Source organism: Labeo rohita, chromosome 5 (assembly GCF_022985175.1).
Source record: "Labeo rohita strain BAU-BD-2019 chromosome 5, IGBB_LRoh.1.0, whole genome shotgun sequence".
In the NCBI taxonomy this organism is placed as follows: Eukaryota; Metazoa; Chordata; class Actinopteri; order Cypriniformes; family Cyprinidae; genus Labeo; species Labeo rohita.
In genome coordinates this window covers 2,221,943-2,238,631 of record NC_066873.1, presented here as the reverse complement: position 1 = coordinate 2,238,631, position 16,689 = coordinate 2,221,943, and the positions used below count along the sequence as shown (strand labels likewise).

The following is a 16,689-nucleotide window of genomic DNA, read 5'->3' as shown; positions in this document are numbered from 1 at the left end:
AAATCATGACAGTCCACCACGTTAATGGCTAATCCAATCGCACGGGAATAAATGCAAATATTCCCTAAAAACACCCGTAAAGACACTGAAGCGGTCAGGACCGTAGCGTCGGCTTCCTTTGAAATATGACTGCGCCCGCGCCCGCTTCGTCCCGCAGCCCAGTCAGAGAGGATGCCGACAGAAATGACACCTGTTGCTGCGCGCAGATGGGAATTTCCCTTAGACAAAGATGTTCTAAGGGCAGAAAGGAAAATGATTGGTTGACAGATTCAACCAATGAAATTGAAGCAGAGGCGGGGTCAGGAAATTTGGACTTGTGGAGGGAATACTTCAGACAGAAACGTTATTAGCGCTTCGTGGGAGGCATTTGTTGCAAGGTAAGTGAATTTACCATGTATTTTATATAAAAAATATTAATAAATCAACATAACTCGTCATAACGTTTACTGAGATAATTAGCCGGCAAAGACGCACAGAACAAGTAATCATCGACTACATATCATATCATATGCATTTTCATTCAACTGCTTTATCAGTCGATCGCACCAAAGCTGCTTAAGGGGTAGATTGAGTAAAACATGCTTTTCCAATGCTACCGCGCTGTCTGTGATACCGATATGAGCGACAACAGAACTCGTTCAAATCTCCGTGACATTTCATTAGTCAGTTAGCGCTAGCATTAACATTAGCGCTGCTCTCAGGGCAGGAGTAAAACTAACAGTACTAAACTGAATTATGTGCTGCTCTTGGGGCAGGAGTACTCAATAGGTTTGTATTACTGTTATTTTTACAAAACTATGCGCTGCTCTCAGGGCAGGAGTAAAACTAACAGTACTAAACTGAATTATGCACTGCTCTTGGGGCAGGAGTACTCAATAGGTTTGTATTACTGTTATTTTTACAAAACTATGCGCTGCTCTCAGGGCAGGAGTAAAACTAACAGTACTAAACTGAATTATGTGCTGCTCTTGGGGCAGGAGTACTCAATAGGTTAGTATTACTGTTATTTTTACTAAACTATGTGCTGCTCTCAGGGCAGGAGTAAAACTAACAGTACTAAACTGAATTATGTGCTGCTCTTGGGGCAGGAGTACTCAATAGGTTAGTATTACTGTTATTTTTAGTGTACTATGTGCTGCTCTCGGGTCAGGAGTAAGAATAACAGTACTAAACTGAATTATCCACTGCTCTCGGGTCAGGAGTAAAACTAACAGTACTAAACTGAATTATGCGCTGCTCTTGGGGCAGGAGTAAAAATAACAGTACTAAGCTGAATTATGTGCTGTTCCTGGATCAGGAGTACTCAATAGGTTAGTATTACTATTTTTAGTGTACTATGCGCTGCTCTCGGGTCAGGAGTAAAAATAACAGTACTAAACTGAATTATGTGCTGCTCTTGGGTCTACTGTTATCTTTACTAAACTATGCTCTGCTCTCGGGTCAGGAGTAAAAATAACAGTACTAAACTGAATTATGCGCTGCTCTCTGGGCAGTAGTACTCAGTTGGTCTGTATTACATTATCATTATATTTATAAAACAGTAGACAATTTCTGTATGATTGATTGATCTTTTATTTTATTCTTCAGTTACCTGGAGGAGTTGCAAAATCTGGACAGATCAAAGGAGCTAACACTGAAGATCTGATACTGCTGAGTCCAAAATTGTGCAAAAATGGAGATGTATGAAAAATGGTGTAAGTTTGGTTCCACCTGATAAAAGCACATAATAGCCAGATTCAGTCGGTAACTGTTAATCATGGGGACGCAAACGAATTTCAACATTTACAGGGCCATCCGAATCCAGAATGTTGGTGTTTTTCTCCCACCACCCTCGTAAAAATTCTCAGCCAAACTACATGCTGTTTTTTAGACACCAAGGTTGTGTGGTCGAAGAAATCGATTCAAAATGAACTACAACAAAAATATTTCATAACTTCTCCAGGACAGCGGGTAGGAGCTGTTAAGAACAAAAAGACAAGAAAAGTACTTAAACATTTTAAATTAGTCATTATTATGGCAGTAATAGGTATGCAATACAATTTTAAAATATAGGCCTACAATTACATACATAAAAATATAAACCAAGCACCATTGTCATTATAGTCCCTCATGTCCACTGCGTTCTCTAAATTTTGAAAATACCCAAAATATCAAAATCAACTGTGGCGGCAGATCATTTTCTTATTTAGCGCCCACATTCTGGAACAATCTAGCCAACACTGTTCAGGAGGCAGACACACTCTCTCAGTTTAAATCTAGATTAAAGACCCATCTCTTTAACCCAGCCAACACAACACATTAACACATTTCTATAATTCAAGTCCATTAAAGGATGGTTAAGCTGCATTAATTAGGTCAACCGGAACCAGGAATAATTTTCATAACACTTGATGTACTCATTGCATCGTAAGAAGAATGGCATCTACACTAATATTAGTCTGTTTCTTTCTTATTCCAAGGTCACCAGATGATGGATCAGCAGCTAGAGACGACCTCTATATCCCTAAATGTCCTAAATGAGTCCTCTGCAATCTGACTTTGCTGCAACATGGAACTTTTGCATTATTGACACACTATTGTCCTATTAAAACCTGTTGCTTTGACACATCCTGTTTTGTTAAAAAGTGCTGTATAAATAAACATGATTGATTGATTTACCTCATGTAAATAAGAGGTTGCATGCAACTTATTTCTGCTAATCTTCACATTTCTCATGACACCTATCATTTTGAGAGATAAAATTTAAGAAAACCATTTCAGCTATAGTGGGTCTCTTTTTGAACCTGAGATTTAAATAAATAACGTATTATTAAATTTAAATTTATTCTTAATCCAAGCATGTGACATTTAATGTATAGCAGACAACTATGTGACAGGCCATATGAGCAGTGCATTCCTGGGTTCATATGATCACACTGTGAATAAATCAAATCCATGAGTTTTATCACTGAGGTGCCATGTACATCAATTTTTACATATGTTCCTACTGTCCGAATAGGGCTTCTCTCACATTCACTTGGTGATACATAAATGTGATTACAAAAGGTACCAGTCAATTTTTGTGCAACCACTTAATGTTTCTCCCATGGACTATTGCAGAGAAATTAAGACTTGTAACTTTAATTATAACTTGTGAGTTATTTATTTATTTTTTTTTTTTTTAATGATTGTGTTGTTAATGTTGTATCATTCAATGTCTGTTGTACATATTGTTTAAGAACAAAATGAAAGAAATGTTGATTGAAAATAATCAGTTTACGGGTGCAATATTACAATAAAATAAGTTTAATTATGACTTCTTTCTTTTTTTATACAATTACAAATTACAAACAAATCCAGTGAGTTAAATGCATGTATAAAACACAGGAACGTTTCACAACAAAAAAGTTCAGCAAGATGTATCATTCAACTGCTGTAGTCTTAACTAGTGGATATCATCATTCCTAGAGGTTTTTAAGTGTTTTATTTTTGTATTTTTTATTTTTATTTTAGACATGAGTCAACAAATTTGAACAGGCTCCTTTAAACCAAGCCCAAAGTCAGAGGTTGCTTTTCCAAATATCTTCTCAAAGCCAGTCTCTCAGTCTCCAGAAATCTTTGTAAGGTCTTCCTGCAACTGAAATGCATAAAGAATTTGGTTTCAGTTTACACCGACAGTCATAATAAAAGAAAGAAAGGGAAAAAAAAGAATTTTACCTAAACTATTTAGTATGGGATATTGAATCATGAACATCCTCATTTTCATATATTTTCTGGACCACTTTCTTTTGTGCAGGAACACTACATCACTGACCATCTCACTGCACAGCATCTGAAATATAGCAATGTAAACAAACAGAATTACTAGCAAAATCATAAGATTAAAGATAAAAATCACTTACAACTCCCTCAAAATTGACAATTTCTTAAGGACATGTAATACATCCTTAAACCCTGCCATTCCTAGAGACTACTTTTCCAAGAAGTTTTTCTGCAAAGAGAACAAAAACTACATGAAAGAGTCAATGACAGGCCTATAGTCATACAGAAATACTTTGATGTGCATAGTGCATAGTACATGACAAATAACAGTAATACAAACCTATTGAGTACTCCTGCCCCAAGAGCAGTGCATAATTCAGTTTAGTACTGTTATTTTTACTCCTGCCCTGAGAGCAGTGCATAGTTTTGTAAAAATAACAGTAATACAAACCTATTGAGTACTCCTGCCCCAAGAGCAGCACATAATTCAGTTTAGTACTGTTAGTTTTACTCCTGCCCTGAGAGCAGCGCTAATGTTAATGCTAGCATAGTTTTGTAAAAATAACAGTAATACAAACCTATTGAGTACTCCTGCCCCAAGAGCAGCACATAATTCAGTTTAGTACTGTTAGTTTTACTCCTGCCCTGAGAGCAGCGCTAATGTTAATGCTAGCGCTAACTGACTAATGAAATGTCACGGAGATTTGAACGAGTTCTGTTGTCGCTCATATCGGTATCACAGACAGCGCGGTAGCATTGGAAAAGCATGTTTTACTCAATCTACCCCTTAAGCAGCTTTGGTGCGATCGACTGATAAAGCAGTTGAATGAAAATGCATATGATATGATATGTAGTCGATGATTACTTGTTCTGTGCGTCTTTGCCGGCTAATTATCTCAGTAAACGTTATGACGAGTTATGTTGATTTATTAATATTTTTTTATATAAAATACATGGTAAATTCACTTACCTTGCAACAAATGCCTCCCACGAAGCGCTAATAACGTTTCTGTCTGAAGTATTCCCTCCACAAGTCCAAATTTCCTGACCCCGCCTCTGCTTCAATTTCATTGGTTGAATCTGTCAACCAATCATTTTCCTTTCTGCCCTTAGAACATCTTTGTCTAAGGGAAATTCCCATCTGCGCGCAGCAACAGGTGTCATCTGACTCGGCATCCTCTCTGACTGGGCTGCGGGACGAAGCGGGCGCGGGCGCAGTCATATTTCAAAGGAAGCCGACGCTACGGTCCTGACCGCTTCAGTGTCTTTACGGGTGTTTTTAGGGAATATTTGCATTTATTCCCGTGCGATTGGATTAGCCATTAACGTGGTGGACTGTCATGATTTAGGCTTTTATTGATTTATGCAAGACACATCAGAGTGAATTTAGAAGAGGGTATACGCAAAGCCGACTGATAAAGAAGTGGGTACGCCGTATACCTGCGTATACCCTGCATTACACCACTGGGCTTCACGATAAGCTTTTTTAGAATGGCGCAACCAACACATTTAATGATGACGACAATTGTCATTTCATTTCGTTAAGCCGTCACCCCTAATGAAGATTAACTATGGTTTTATTATAGAAAAGTTTCTCATTATTACCAGATACTAAGTCATTATTATGAGAAAGTTTCTCGTTATTACGAATTTATTTTTTCAGAATCTTATTACTTTTTAACTCATTATTATGAGAAAGTTTCTCATAATTATGACTTACCGATTTATTTATTTTTTTCTCAACTGGCGGGAACGGGCTTCCATACGTTTGTGAGTTTATGAAAAGCTTATCATCAATTAAACCATAAAAAAGTAAGAATAAAATAAATAAATAATTTAAAATAGAAACAATAACACAAATGATGAAAAACAACTTAAAAATATACCATGTATTTAATGTATCTGCATGTCATGTGACCATTTCCTGATATTGCATGCAAATGTGTTCTTGAAGTTTTTTTTTTTTAAACTTTATATATATATATATATATATATATGCTTTGAAATATATTTCAAAATGTATTTGAATATACCACTCTTCAGTGTGGAAGTAAGCCTTTGTTGGCAACACTTCTGGTTCATTAGCTACTATAGGGACATAGTGAGAAGAATAACAGTGCAGTAAACAAACCAGTGATAACACATTAAAATAGTATGGAAAGGCACACCAGTTTGCAATATCAAGCAGCAAAACAAGCTGATTTGTACAGCTAAAAATAGCTGGAGGGGAGACGAGACACATAAAATTTACAAATGGCCGTGCCCACTCTTAGCTACAGGGATTAAAAAAAAAAAGGAACTGGACCCAGTTATCATTTTATTATTTACTGTTTCTGTTTACCTGTTGAATTAAGGAGATTCAAATACAGTCAAGCATAAATGCCAATGCAGTGAACGTGTATGTCCATTAATATACATTTCATTTGCAGATAACTAAGCAGAACTGAACTTTGCTCTGGTCCTGAGAGCAAAGTCAACATGCAAGTCTTTTCATGTTTAAGATTCACAAGCTAAATGCATCACGCACTTGAAATTTTACACCAGTTTTCTAACAAAGCGTTATGAACTCTTCATAAACACAACACTAAAACATTTGCAACCATAAAAAACAATCACATGTATAAAACTACTTGAATATATAACAACAGTAGATATTAAGAGAAATAACCAGAGAACCATATGCCAACATGGCTCAAACAGCAGAGACTAGTAAAAAAGGGACATCTGGTCTTCGTCGCTCTTGAGGATGCCATCAGATGTCTCCGAATTCTCTGCGGCCCAAAATTCATCAGCCGTCTCTTCATCAGCCATCAAGAGCGATCTGCGGGCTGTTCCCGAAACAAACGCCTTCATTGGGTTCCCTACTGGAGTGAGGTCAAGAAACTGCTCATGTCCTGTAAATGAGAACTGTACAAGAAAAAAAAAAAACATAAAATAAAATTTCAGATTAAACAAAAAGAGTTATTCCTTTCATTAATTGCACGTTACCCGATGAGTCGGTGTGGGAGCAGCTTCGTGAGGCATTGTCATGGTCTCATCAAGGTCCATTAGCATAGGACTGATGTTAACACCAGCTGTCGCACCGAATAGCTGCTCATCCCCGGCCTCAGGTAGCTCTTCTGAGCCGCCGCTGCTGGCCACAGCTGAGGCACCCCGCCATCTGTCCCCCTTCAACCTGGAACATTACAACATAGACTCATCTATCACAAATTTTCTACTCCATAAAATGCCATAATCGTTCTCTCTCTCACTCATTGATGTAGCGCTGTTTCATCCTGAGTTCTCCTAAATGTTCCAGAACTTTTGGAGTGTGTTTCTGTAGTCTGTGATCTCTCCTCCTCCTGCCCATCAGCTGTGAAGGATGCGGCAGCTTCTCGTGAGTCAGGCCTGCTCTCGCTCTCTTATGACCGCTCAGCTGAAAGAACGAGTTCACCATAGCACAGTAAAGTGATGGACATACAATTCCAGAGTTCTGCGCCTTAGTAGTTATACTGCTTAAACTGGTCACTTGGATTACTTGTATATTATATTTTTATATTGTTTTTGATTACTTTTGATGTTTATTATTTGAAGAAGATAATTCTGATGTAAAAATACAAAGAGAAAGAAAAAATTCCAGTTTAATGGAGTGCATTAAACATTTCTGTACATTACACTAGTACGAGTTACCTAAACTATGTGTTGTAAAAATACTGAAGGCCTTTGTGAGTTTATGAAAAAGCTGATCATTAACTAGACCAGTGGTTCTCAAAGTGTGGTACAAGTACCAGTAGTGGTAATCAGGCTCCCTCTAGTGGTACGCAGAGGGATCACTAAATTAATCGTAAATTAATGTTAAAACACAGTACAATTTAACTTGATCTACATTTAAGTACAGTACAGTTTTATTGAACTTTTAGGCACAACACATTTTAATTTAATCATTATTTAACGGGGTCATCGGATGCTAAGTTCACTTTTTCATGTTGTTTGAACATTAATGTGTTGGCAGTGTATGTACAAATCGACCCTATAATGATAAAAATCCATGCAGTGGTTTTTAATTAATCAGTAAAAATAATATCCCCTTTTTCAAATCGAGCCATTTTCAGATGCCTGTTAGTGTGCCGTCACACCCACAGAGGCCACGATAGTTGATTGACATGAACATTTTACCTTAGATCAGCCGTCAAAGTCCGACCTCCACTGTTTCGATGCTGGAGCAGTGATGTAAGTTAGACAAGAATATTTTACGACTGAGCGATTGAGGTGTTGTGTTGCTGGATGTAATAATGAACATAGTGGTTTGTTTGTGGAGGGAATGCGCCTCCCGATCTACATATATCCGTCTATGTTTGCGGCAATCATTCGTGATCCAGCTTCACTTACAGCAGAAGTGAATGTAAGGGGTTTTTTTATGAATCTTTGCAATCGCCTTTCCTAATAATGTGCTAGTTAGCAAGCTTAGTGGCTAAACTCGGCTAAATGTGGCTAAAGTAAACAGGCTGGTCACTCCACAGCGAAGAGAGGGGCGGGGCGAGCAGAGCTCATTTGCATTTAAAGCAGCCTCGACCAGAATGGGATGATTTTTGCAGAGCTGATTTTGGCAAGGTAAGAGGGTGTTGTTTTACACAACCATTGAGAATTTTTAACCAAAGTATATTATTGACTTTTCATTAAGACCCTAAAGAATCATATCAACTTGTGGGCATCCAATGACCCCTTTAAGTTTACTTACCTGTTTGTAAGCACAGTGCAGTGTTAATGTTAATGTTTAAACTGTGTATTTACAATGTTAAAATGGCTGAGAACAATAAATATTCTTATTAGGAATAAAACATTCTCATTTTTGAACTGTGCAGAGCTGTAGCTGAATAGTTAGGCCTACATTGCTACTGTATTTTAATGCTGGTCATTATGGTGGTACTTGGGGAGCCAAATATACTTGGTATAAAAAGTTTGAGCTAGATCATAAAAATGTTAAAATAAGATATATAATAAATAGTTCTAAAATAAAAACAATAACACAAATAAACCACTTGAATGATGAAAAATCACTTAAAATATAAAATATATGTGACACTGGACCACAAAACCAGTCTTAAGTAGCACAGGTATATTTGTAGCAATAGCCAAAAATACATTGTATGGGTCAAAGCCCTTATGACTGGTTTTGTGGTCCACAGTCACATATTTGTTATCTTGCCTGCATGTCATGTGACCATTAACTGATATCAGATGCAAATGTGTTGTTAAATTGTTGATATTTTATATTACTATTAAACTAACTATATTTTATGTTTCGACTGTTTGGGAATCCCTACATTACATATAAATACAAAATTGTGTGAATGTGTGTATTTTATTGTGTTCAATAGACCAAAGTCTTTTAAAAAGGGGTAAATAACTGAGTGATAAATGAAATAATAAATGTGTTGGAGCTTTGAGTTGCAATGTGGAAAAAACACTACATAAAAGGCAGTCCTGTGTTTCCACACATCTAGACTTTCTGAATGCATATGACATGTAATGAAGTACATTAATAATAATAATAATAATAATAATAAATGACCTTCAGGCACTCACCATCCCAGCTGGAGTGGAGTACAGAGCTACGGTAAGAAAGGGGTCACATGTGAAGGACTCCTCACTGCCAACAAACATACAAACACAGTCAGTTCAGAGCTTCCTGAAGTACTTTAACAGTGGTTATTGCATTGACAGTCTTACCATGGTAATGGCACATCTTTCCCCCAGAAAATCTCGTCGTATCGAGGCTGCACAGGTAACACAGTCTCCTCAGTGTAACGAGTCACTTCCTTTGATCGCCTGTAGATGGCACAACAACATTACTGTACCCGTAAAACACCGTACACCACAGAGAAACATAACAATATAGAAAACACGCTGTATTTTTTAACAGACTGACGAAAACTCTTACTTTGCTAAAGGCGGGAACTGGTCAAAATCCTCCGTTTCAGTTGGTGGTGACAGATAGCTCGTGCTCCACATTTCTTTTAGCCATATAGCTAAAGCAGTTGGTTAAATTAGATTTTAATCGTTTAGTATAGCAATATTTTAAGACTGAAATAGGTCTGCTTATATATTAACAACAGTATAGTAACAGAATGTGTTTTTAAAAGAGTTGTTTGACTTCTGAGAAATTTTCGCGCCACTGGCATGACTGCGCGTGAAAGCGTAAATAAAGCATTCGGCTGTATGATGATTTACATACGTACAATTCGGTGTTATTCGATTATTATTATTATTATTATTGTTTTTGTTGTTGTTATTAAATAAACTGAAATTGTTTTTTTTTTTTTCCTTCCAACAATACAGAATAGATTCAATTATCTTTTCAAACTATTATATTATTATTATTATTATTATTATTATTATTATTATTATTATTAAATACAATTAAATTGGACCTTTTTATCCAAAATTACTTAATACATGTAATTATATTTTTAACTATTATAACTATATAATAATAATAATAATAATAATAATAATAATTATTATTATTATTGTTACAAATAAACTGAAATTGGGCCTTTTTCCTTCCAACAATACAGAATAATAATATAATATAATATAATATAATATAATATAATATAATTATCTTTCTAACTATTTTAAATATATTTTATATATATATATATTTAAATATATACTTAATATATGTAATTATATTTTTAACTATTATAACTATATTATTATTATTATTATTGTTGTTGTTGTTGTTATTAAATAAACTAAAATTGTGTTTTTTTTTCTTCCAACAATACAGAATAGATTAAATTATCTTTCAAACTATTTTAACTATATTATTATTGTTATAATAATAATAATAATTATTATTATTATTATTATTATTATTTAACTGAAATTGGGCCTTTTTCCTTCCAACAATACCGAATAGATTAAATTATCTTTCAAACTATTTTAAATATTATTATTATTAATATTGTTATCAAATAAACTGAAATTGGGCCTTTTTTCTTTCCAACAATACAGAATAATATAATATAATATAATATAATATAATTATCTTTCTAACTATTTTAAATATATTATTATTATTATTATTATTAAATACAATTAAATTTGACCATTTTATCCATAATTACTTAATATATGTAATTATATTTTTAACTATTATAACTATATTATTATTATTGTTGTTGTTGTTGTTGTTTTTGTTGTTGTTATTAAATAAACTGAAATTGTGTTTTTTTTTCTTCCAACAATACAGAATAGATTAAATTATCTTTCAAACTATTTTAACTATATTATTATTATTATTATTATTATTATTATTATTAAATAAACTGAAATTGGGCCTTTTTTCATCCAAAATTAATAATTAACTATTTTAACTATAAAAACTCTTTTGTATTTGATGATTAATATAAAATTTATTTATTTATTTATTTATGAAGGTGTAGCAGGCGGGGGACTTTTATCTGCTCTGTGAATCCGCTCACGTCATGCTCTGATCTTTGGGAAGAGTGACGGCAGGGCTCAAAACTTTCACATACCGGCGGTTGTTTAATTCCCCCGTCTTCATTCAGTAAGATCTGTCAGTGTTCTGAAGAGTGTCAAATAGTTTTGTTGTCATTCACAATAGTGTTAGATTTGTTTGTCGAGAACGCCTCTCGTGATTTCTAAGCTTTTTTGTTCTGTTTGAGGTGCGGAGATTTGGGATAGCCACAAGTTAAATGGACGCATGCGGATCACGTTTATGTGTGTGAGTGTGTGACAAACGACTTTTCGGCCCGGGGAAGAAAAACGAAGAATTAACGTTCTGCTCGTTTTGAACGCGTCTGTTGTGTTGGGTTTTGTGCGCACGAATTCCAGTGAACGGAAAAACTTCCACCCAACTTTTCCTGCTGCGGGTCGTCGTGTGATCCAGCAGGTGGAGAAACACGAGCCGCCGTTTCATCGGGAAAAACATCACTGGAACCGGTTTTCTTCTTAAACTCCCTCTGGATTAATTTTACGACTTGGTGGCTGGAATAAGCAACTATCCAGAACTAGTAAGTGGTACCTCTACTTCAACAAACACACACAAGTAAACAAACAAACAAACAAACAAGAGTTGTTTTACTATGTACATCACGTACTGTATATGATCAAAACGTTTTTAAGGGCTGGCAATGGAATTATTGTCCTAATTTACAACAAATCGTAATGGGATCTCTTCTAAGAATCTAATAAGATCCTGCTGGTACACTGATTTTCCTATTTTTGTTGTTCAAAATTATAGTGTATTCAGTAAGACTTTAATTCCATACAGTTAGTTCTAAATTAGCTTATGTCAGACAATCAGCATTCCTTAAGGAACCCTTCAAGATGTTTTGACAGTTCATTTGACTTCAGTTGTTACCCAACATATACAGAAACCTTTTATGACCATTCATGGCCATTTTAACTAGTTGGGGACTGAGCTCTGATTTAAACCAGTTTCACTTTGTTGAACATTAAAGTAAAGTGCACATGACTCATCTTAGGAAAAGATCTTTCTGGATAACCAGACATTCCTACAGGATTTTCTTCTTACTTAAGCTTGTGTACCTCTTGAATTCTGCTTGTAGTGCATTAGAATAAATGAAAGAAAATCATAGGGAGAGATGGAGTTTTTTTTTTTTAGACGGTATATTGGAATCAATTGAGATAATTCCCGTTAAGATCTATTAGATTTTCCCTGAATTGTTAAATCAAAGCATTCATGATATGTGAATAAACCTGTTGAGCTGCTTTAGGTGGCTCCCAGCACTGCTTGAATGATTTGGCGGCGTACAGAAAATTACCATGGTATTACAGTTGTGTTTTGGACAGGATGTTACAGTACTGCCATTGTTTTTGGACTTACACCATGGTTATACCATGCATTTTGGACATGTGCCACATGAAATTCCTTAAAGTACCATATAAATAGAGTAGAATATATTCAGTACCATGGTATACTGTGGTCTCTCTGTTCTATTTTACTACCACAGTACATTGTAGAGAAGAATTGTTTTCATGACAGTGGTCATGACATCTCTGAGGTTACAAGAGGGAAGTAATATTTTCTCAGTTCCAGTTCAGGTGTATTAATACACTTGATTTAAACTTGCGCATTTCTGTATCTCTCTCTTTCTTTTTTTATTGTCTGAGTTTAACGTGTTATGTCTGGCTTGCTGAGATGATCTGTTTGTACTCTCTGCCTCGTCTCTGGCACTTTAATTGAAAACTGTGCTCGCATGCCTGTATTCTGCACTGCAGCTGCTTGTCTTTAGGGACTTTATTACAGGACACACATACACATACACATACACACACACACACTTAATGACAGACCAGCATTCCTCAGGCTCACAAAGGTATGCTGTCTCTGTCTTTCTCATTTTAGCTGTCCATCTCTCTCTGTGTCTTTCTTTCTCTCAGATGGCTCTTGTTCAAGCGTAGAATTTGGCTGGAAGTTAATTATAAGAGTTGTTCAGTCTGTAATGTGCCATAATTTAGTCTTGAAGTACATGGGAACATAAACTTAGATTTAAGGCTGCACGGTTTGGAGAAATAAAAATCTAATTGCATTGCGATTAAAAACTGGTTGAGGTTTAGGTTTGCAGTGCTTGTTTGTACTCTGCATAATTTGGCTAAAAGTTTCAATTATATAAATATGACTAAAGTAATAATAATAGCAATAATAATAGTTGTTGTTATTTTATGATCAAGTTTTATGATTATTAAATATAACTATTAAGCTAAATAAGAAATATTACTGTTGTAATGTTCCACTGTAAAAAAAAAAAAATAAAAACTGTAAAACATAATGTATTATTAGAAAAAAAATTATTATAGTACAACTCTAAAATTACAATACTAATAATTATGATTTTATCCATTTTCACATGTTAAACCATTAAAGGGGTCATCGGATGCCCATTTTCCACAAGTTGATATGATTCTTTAGGGTCTTAATGAAAAGTCAATAATATACTTTGATTAAAAATTCTCAATGGTAGTGTAAAACAACATGCTTTTAACCTTGCCAAAATCAGCTCTGCAAAAATCACCCCATTCTGGTCGAGGCTGCTTTAAATGCAAATAAGCTCTGCTCACCCCGCCCCTCTCTTCTCTCTGTGGAGTGACAAGCCTGTTTACTTTAGCTGCGTTTAGCCGCTAAACTTGCTAACTAGCACATTATTAGGAAAGGTTTATAGAAAAACCCTTATACTCACTTCTGCTGTGAAGCTGGATCATAAATGATTTGCGTGAACATAGACGGATATATGTAGATCGGGAGCCGCATTCCATTCACAAACAAACGTAATCCACTGCATCTTCAGCGGCTCAGATGTCGGGAGTAAATGACGACCGCTATGTTCATTATTACATCCAGCAACACAACACCTCAATCGCTCAATCGGAGATATTCTTGTCTAACTTACATCCCTGCTCCGGCATCAAAACATGGAGGTCGGACTGTTACAGCTGATCTGAGGTAAGACGCTCATGTCAATCAACTATGGTGGGAGTGGCCTCTGTGGGTGTGACGCCACAACAACAGGCATCTGAGAACGGCTCGATTTGGAAAAAGAGGATATTATTTTTACAGATTAATTAAAAACCACTGCGTGGATTTTTATCATAATAGGGTAGATTTGTACATACACTGCCAACACACATTAATGTTCAAACAACATGTAAAAGTGAAATTAGCATCCAATGACCCCTTTAAGCTTTTATATGGGTGAAAAACCAGCATTTACTGTAAACAGAGTCACTTCAAGACACTGAAAACACTGGAACACAGTATAAATAAATGTAGTGTCACAATTAAATCACAGCTTTTTTAGTTTGATAACTACTCTACCAGTCAAAAGTTTTTGAACGGTAAGATGTTTTTTAATGTTTTTAAAGTAGTTCTGCATTTATTTGATCCAAAATACAGTAAAAGCAGTCATATTGTGAAATATTTTTACTATTTAAAATAACTGTTTTCTGTTTGAATATATTTTAAGATGTAATTAATTTCTGTGATCAAAGCTGAATTTTCAGCATCATTACACCAGTCTTCAGTGTCACATGATCCTTCAGAAATCATTCTAATCATTCTGTTCAAGAAATGTTGTTGTTGTTGTTGTTGTTATTGTTATTGTTATTATTATTATTATTATTATTATTATTATTATTATCATCAATGTTTAAAACAGCTGAGCACTTTTTTCAGGATTCTTTGATGAATAGAAAGATCCAAAGACTAGCATTTATCTGAAATAAAAAAAACTTTTGTATTAACATTATACACTAAACCATTCAAAAGGTAGGAGTCAGTATTCTTTTTCTTTCTTTCTTTCTTTCTTTCTTTCTTTCTTTCTTTTTCTTTCTTTCTTTCTTTCTTTCTTTTTTGAGTAAAATTGATTAAAATATGATGATAAAGACATTTATAATGTTGCAAAAGATTTCTATTTCAGATAAATGCTGTTCTTCTGAACTTTCTATTCATTGAAGAAACCTGAAAAAATTCTACTCAGTTGTTTTCAACAACAATAATAACAACAACAACAACAACAACAATAATAATAATAATAATAATAATAAATGTTTTTTTTGAGCAGTAGATCAGAATATTAGAATATTTTTTGAAGGATCATGTGACTGGAGTAATGCTGCTAAAAATTCAGCTTTTGAAATCACAAGAATAATTTATATTTTAAATTATATTCAAATAGAAAACAGTTATTTTAAATAGTAAAAACATTATAAAGTTTTACTATTTTTGCTGTACTTTGCATCAAATAAATGCAGGCATGGTGAGCAGAAGAGATTTCTTAGAAAAAAACATTACAACTCTTACTGTTCCAACATTTTTGACTGGTAGTGTACATAAGCTGTAAGCTATATTCTGATTTTGGTTTTAGTTAGATTAAATGTGCAGCCCTACTTGGAGGATTAGTTCACAAAAAATAAATGTACAAATTACTCACTCTCATGTCTTTTCAGTCCATATGTGGACTAAACCAAACCAAAAAAGTGATGCAACTTAAGTTAAACTAATTTCCTGCAGTGTGATGAGCAGACAAAGTCAGTATTCTCTGAAAATCGTTCTATCTGCTGTACCTGTCAAACCCCATTCAAACTTCCACATATTCAAATGAGCTGTCACAAAAGGTCGAGTCACATGAAAAAAAAAAACAAAAAAAAAAACAGTGCTGCTGTTCAACGTGGTGCAGCATGTCTTTGTGAAATACATTTGAATATATGCGAAAAGGGAAAGAAATTTAAGATCTGCAACAGAGGCAAGAGACTTGAAGCAAACAACAAAATAAAAAATATATATTTGTTTCTCACACAAAGATTTCAAAAGAGCTGTATTGTAGCTTGGAGCTGGATTATTTTTATGATACTTTTATTTTCTTTTGAGAGTATGGAAAAGAACAGCATGGGCATTCTGCTAAATATCTCTTACGTGCTACAGAGGAAAAACAATGTGTTTTAAGTGAGATAAGCGTGGCAGAAGTTTCATGATTGGGTGAACGACCCCTTTAAGCGGATCAAAACAAAGTTCAGAATTGACTGAGGAATATTTGCTCTTAGATCAGCATTTTTCTTTTATCAGTATGGAGCTCTGAGCAGCTGTGATTTGCTTCTCTGCTCCAAATTCCACCCCTTATTACTAAAATGTGACCAACATTACAGTTGCAAATGTTACAGAAGCACTGTGCTAGAGGGGAAAGAGAAAGAGAAAGTGAGGAAAAGGGCACAAGTGAGGGCGTAGAGGCCTGGTAGCAGGAAGTCCTTTGTTTTAACAGGGGTGTTTTTAAAGTCCTTTTTTAGGAATTGATTTTTATTGATATTACAACAAAGCAGTCATTTGAGTTTTTTAAAAGAATCTCTCTTCACTCACCAGTCAGGGCCATTTTGCTGCTGTCATTACAAAATCCCTTACTGACTGTATAAGAGCGGGTCACCTAT

General features: G+C 34.8%; 2 protein-coding genes and 2 long non-coding RNA genes across 4 annotated transcripts in view; 2 read left to right on the top strand and 2 right to left on the bottom strand.

Moving 5' to 3' along the window:
• The first annotated feature begins 206 nt into the window (after positions 1–206).
• Positions 207–3,253, top strand: LOC127165570 (uncharacterized). Its single transcript, XR_007827800.1, has 3 exons — positions 207–377; positions 1,588–1,694; positions 2,460–3,253. It is a non-coding gene; the product is annotated as an uncharacterized LOC127165570 (long non-coding RNA).
• Positions 3,254–3,301: 48 nt separating this feature from the next.
• Positions 3,302–4,882, bottom strand: LOC127165569 (uncharacterized). Its single transcript, XR_007827799.1, has 3 exons — positions 4,712–4,882; positions 3,697–3,811; positions 3,302–3,616 (listed from the first exon to the last, which is right to left on the bottom strand). It is a non-coding gene; the product is annotated as an uncharacterized LOC127165569 (long non-coding RNA).
• Positions 4,883–6,447: 1,565 nt separating this feature from the next.
• On the bottom strand, positions 6,448–9,789 carry LOC127166175 (uncharacterized). The gene is made up of 6 exons (XM_051111284.1): positions 9,662–9,789; positions 9,451–9,549; positions 9,307–9,370; positions 6,993–7,156; positions 6,730–6,916; positions 6,448–6,648 (listed from the first exon to the last, which is right to left on the bottom strand). The coding sequence occupies exons 1-6, from the start codon at positions 9,730–9,732 to the stop codon at positions 6,448–6,450; spliced, it is 786 nt and encodes a 261-aa protein (XP_050967241.1). The 5' UTR covers positions 9,733–9,789.
• A 1,434-nt stretch (positions 9,790–11,223) lies between these two features.
• Positions 11,224–16,689, top strand: part of kif1c (kinesin family member 1C) — a 54,362-nt gene continuing 48,896 nt past the window's right edge. Inside the window, exons 1-2 of the mRNA XM_051110310.1 lie at positions 11,224–11,296; positions 11,415–11,762. The gene's annotated coding sequence lies outside the window, so the exon portion shown is untranslated. The remainder of the gene's footprint in view (positions 11,297–11,414; positions 11,763–16,689) is intronic.

Excerpts from the sequence above, each read along its gene's own strand:
- LOC127166175 (XM_051111284.1), bottom strand. The coding sequence starts at position 9,732 with ATGTGGAGCACGAGCTATCTGTCACCACCAACTGAAACGGAGGATTTT. Across the intron at positions 9,371-9,450 it reads AAAGATGTGCCATTACCATG|TGAGGAGTCCTTCACATGTG; the intron begins GTAAGACTGTCA and ends GTTTGTTGGCAG. Across the intron at positions 6,917-6,992 it reads AAACAGCGCTACATCAATGA|GTTGAAGGGGGACAGATGGC; the intron begins GTGAGAGAGAGA and ends GTAATGTTCCAG.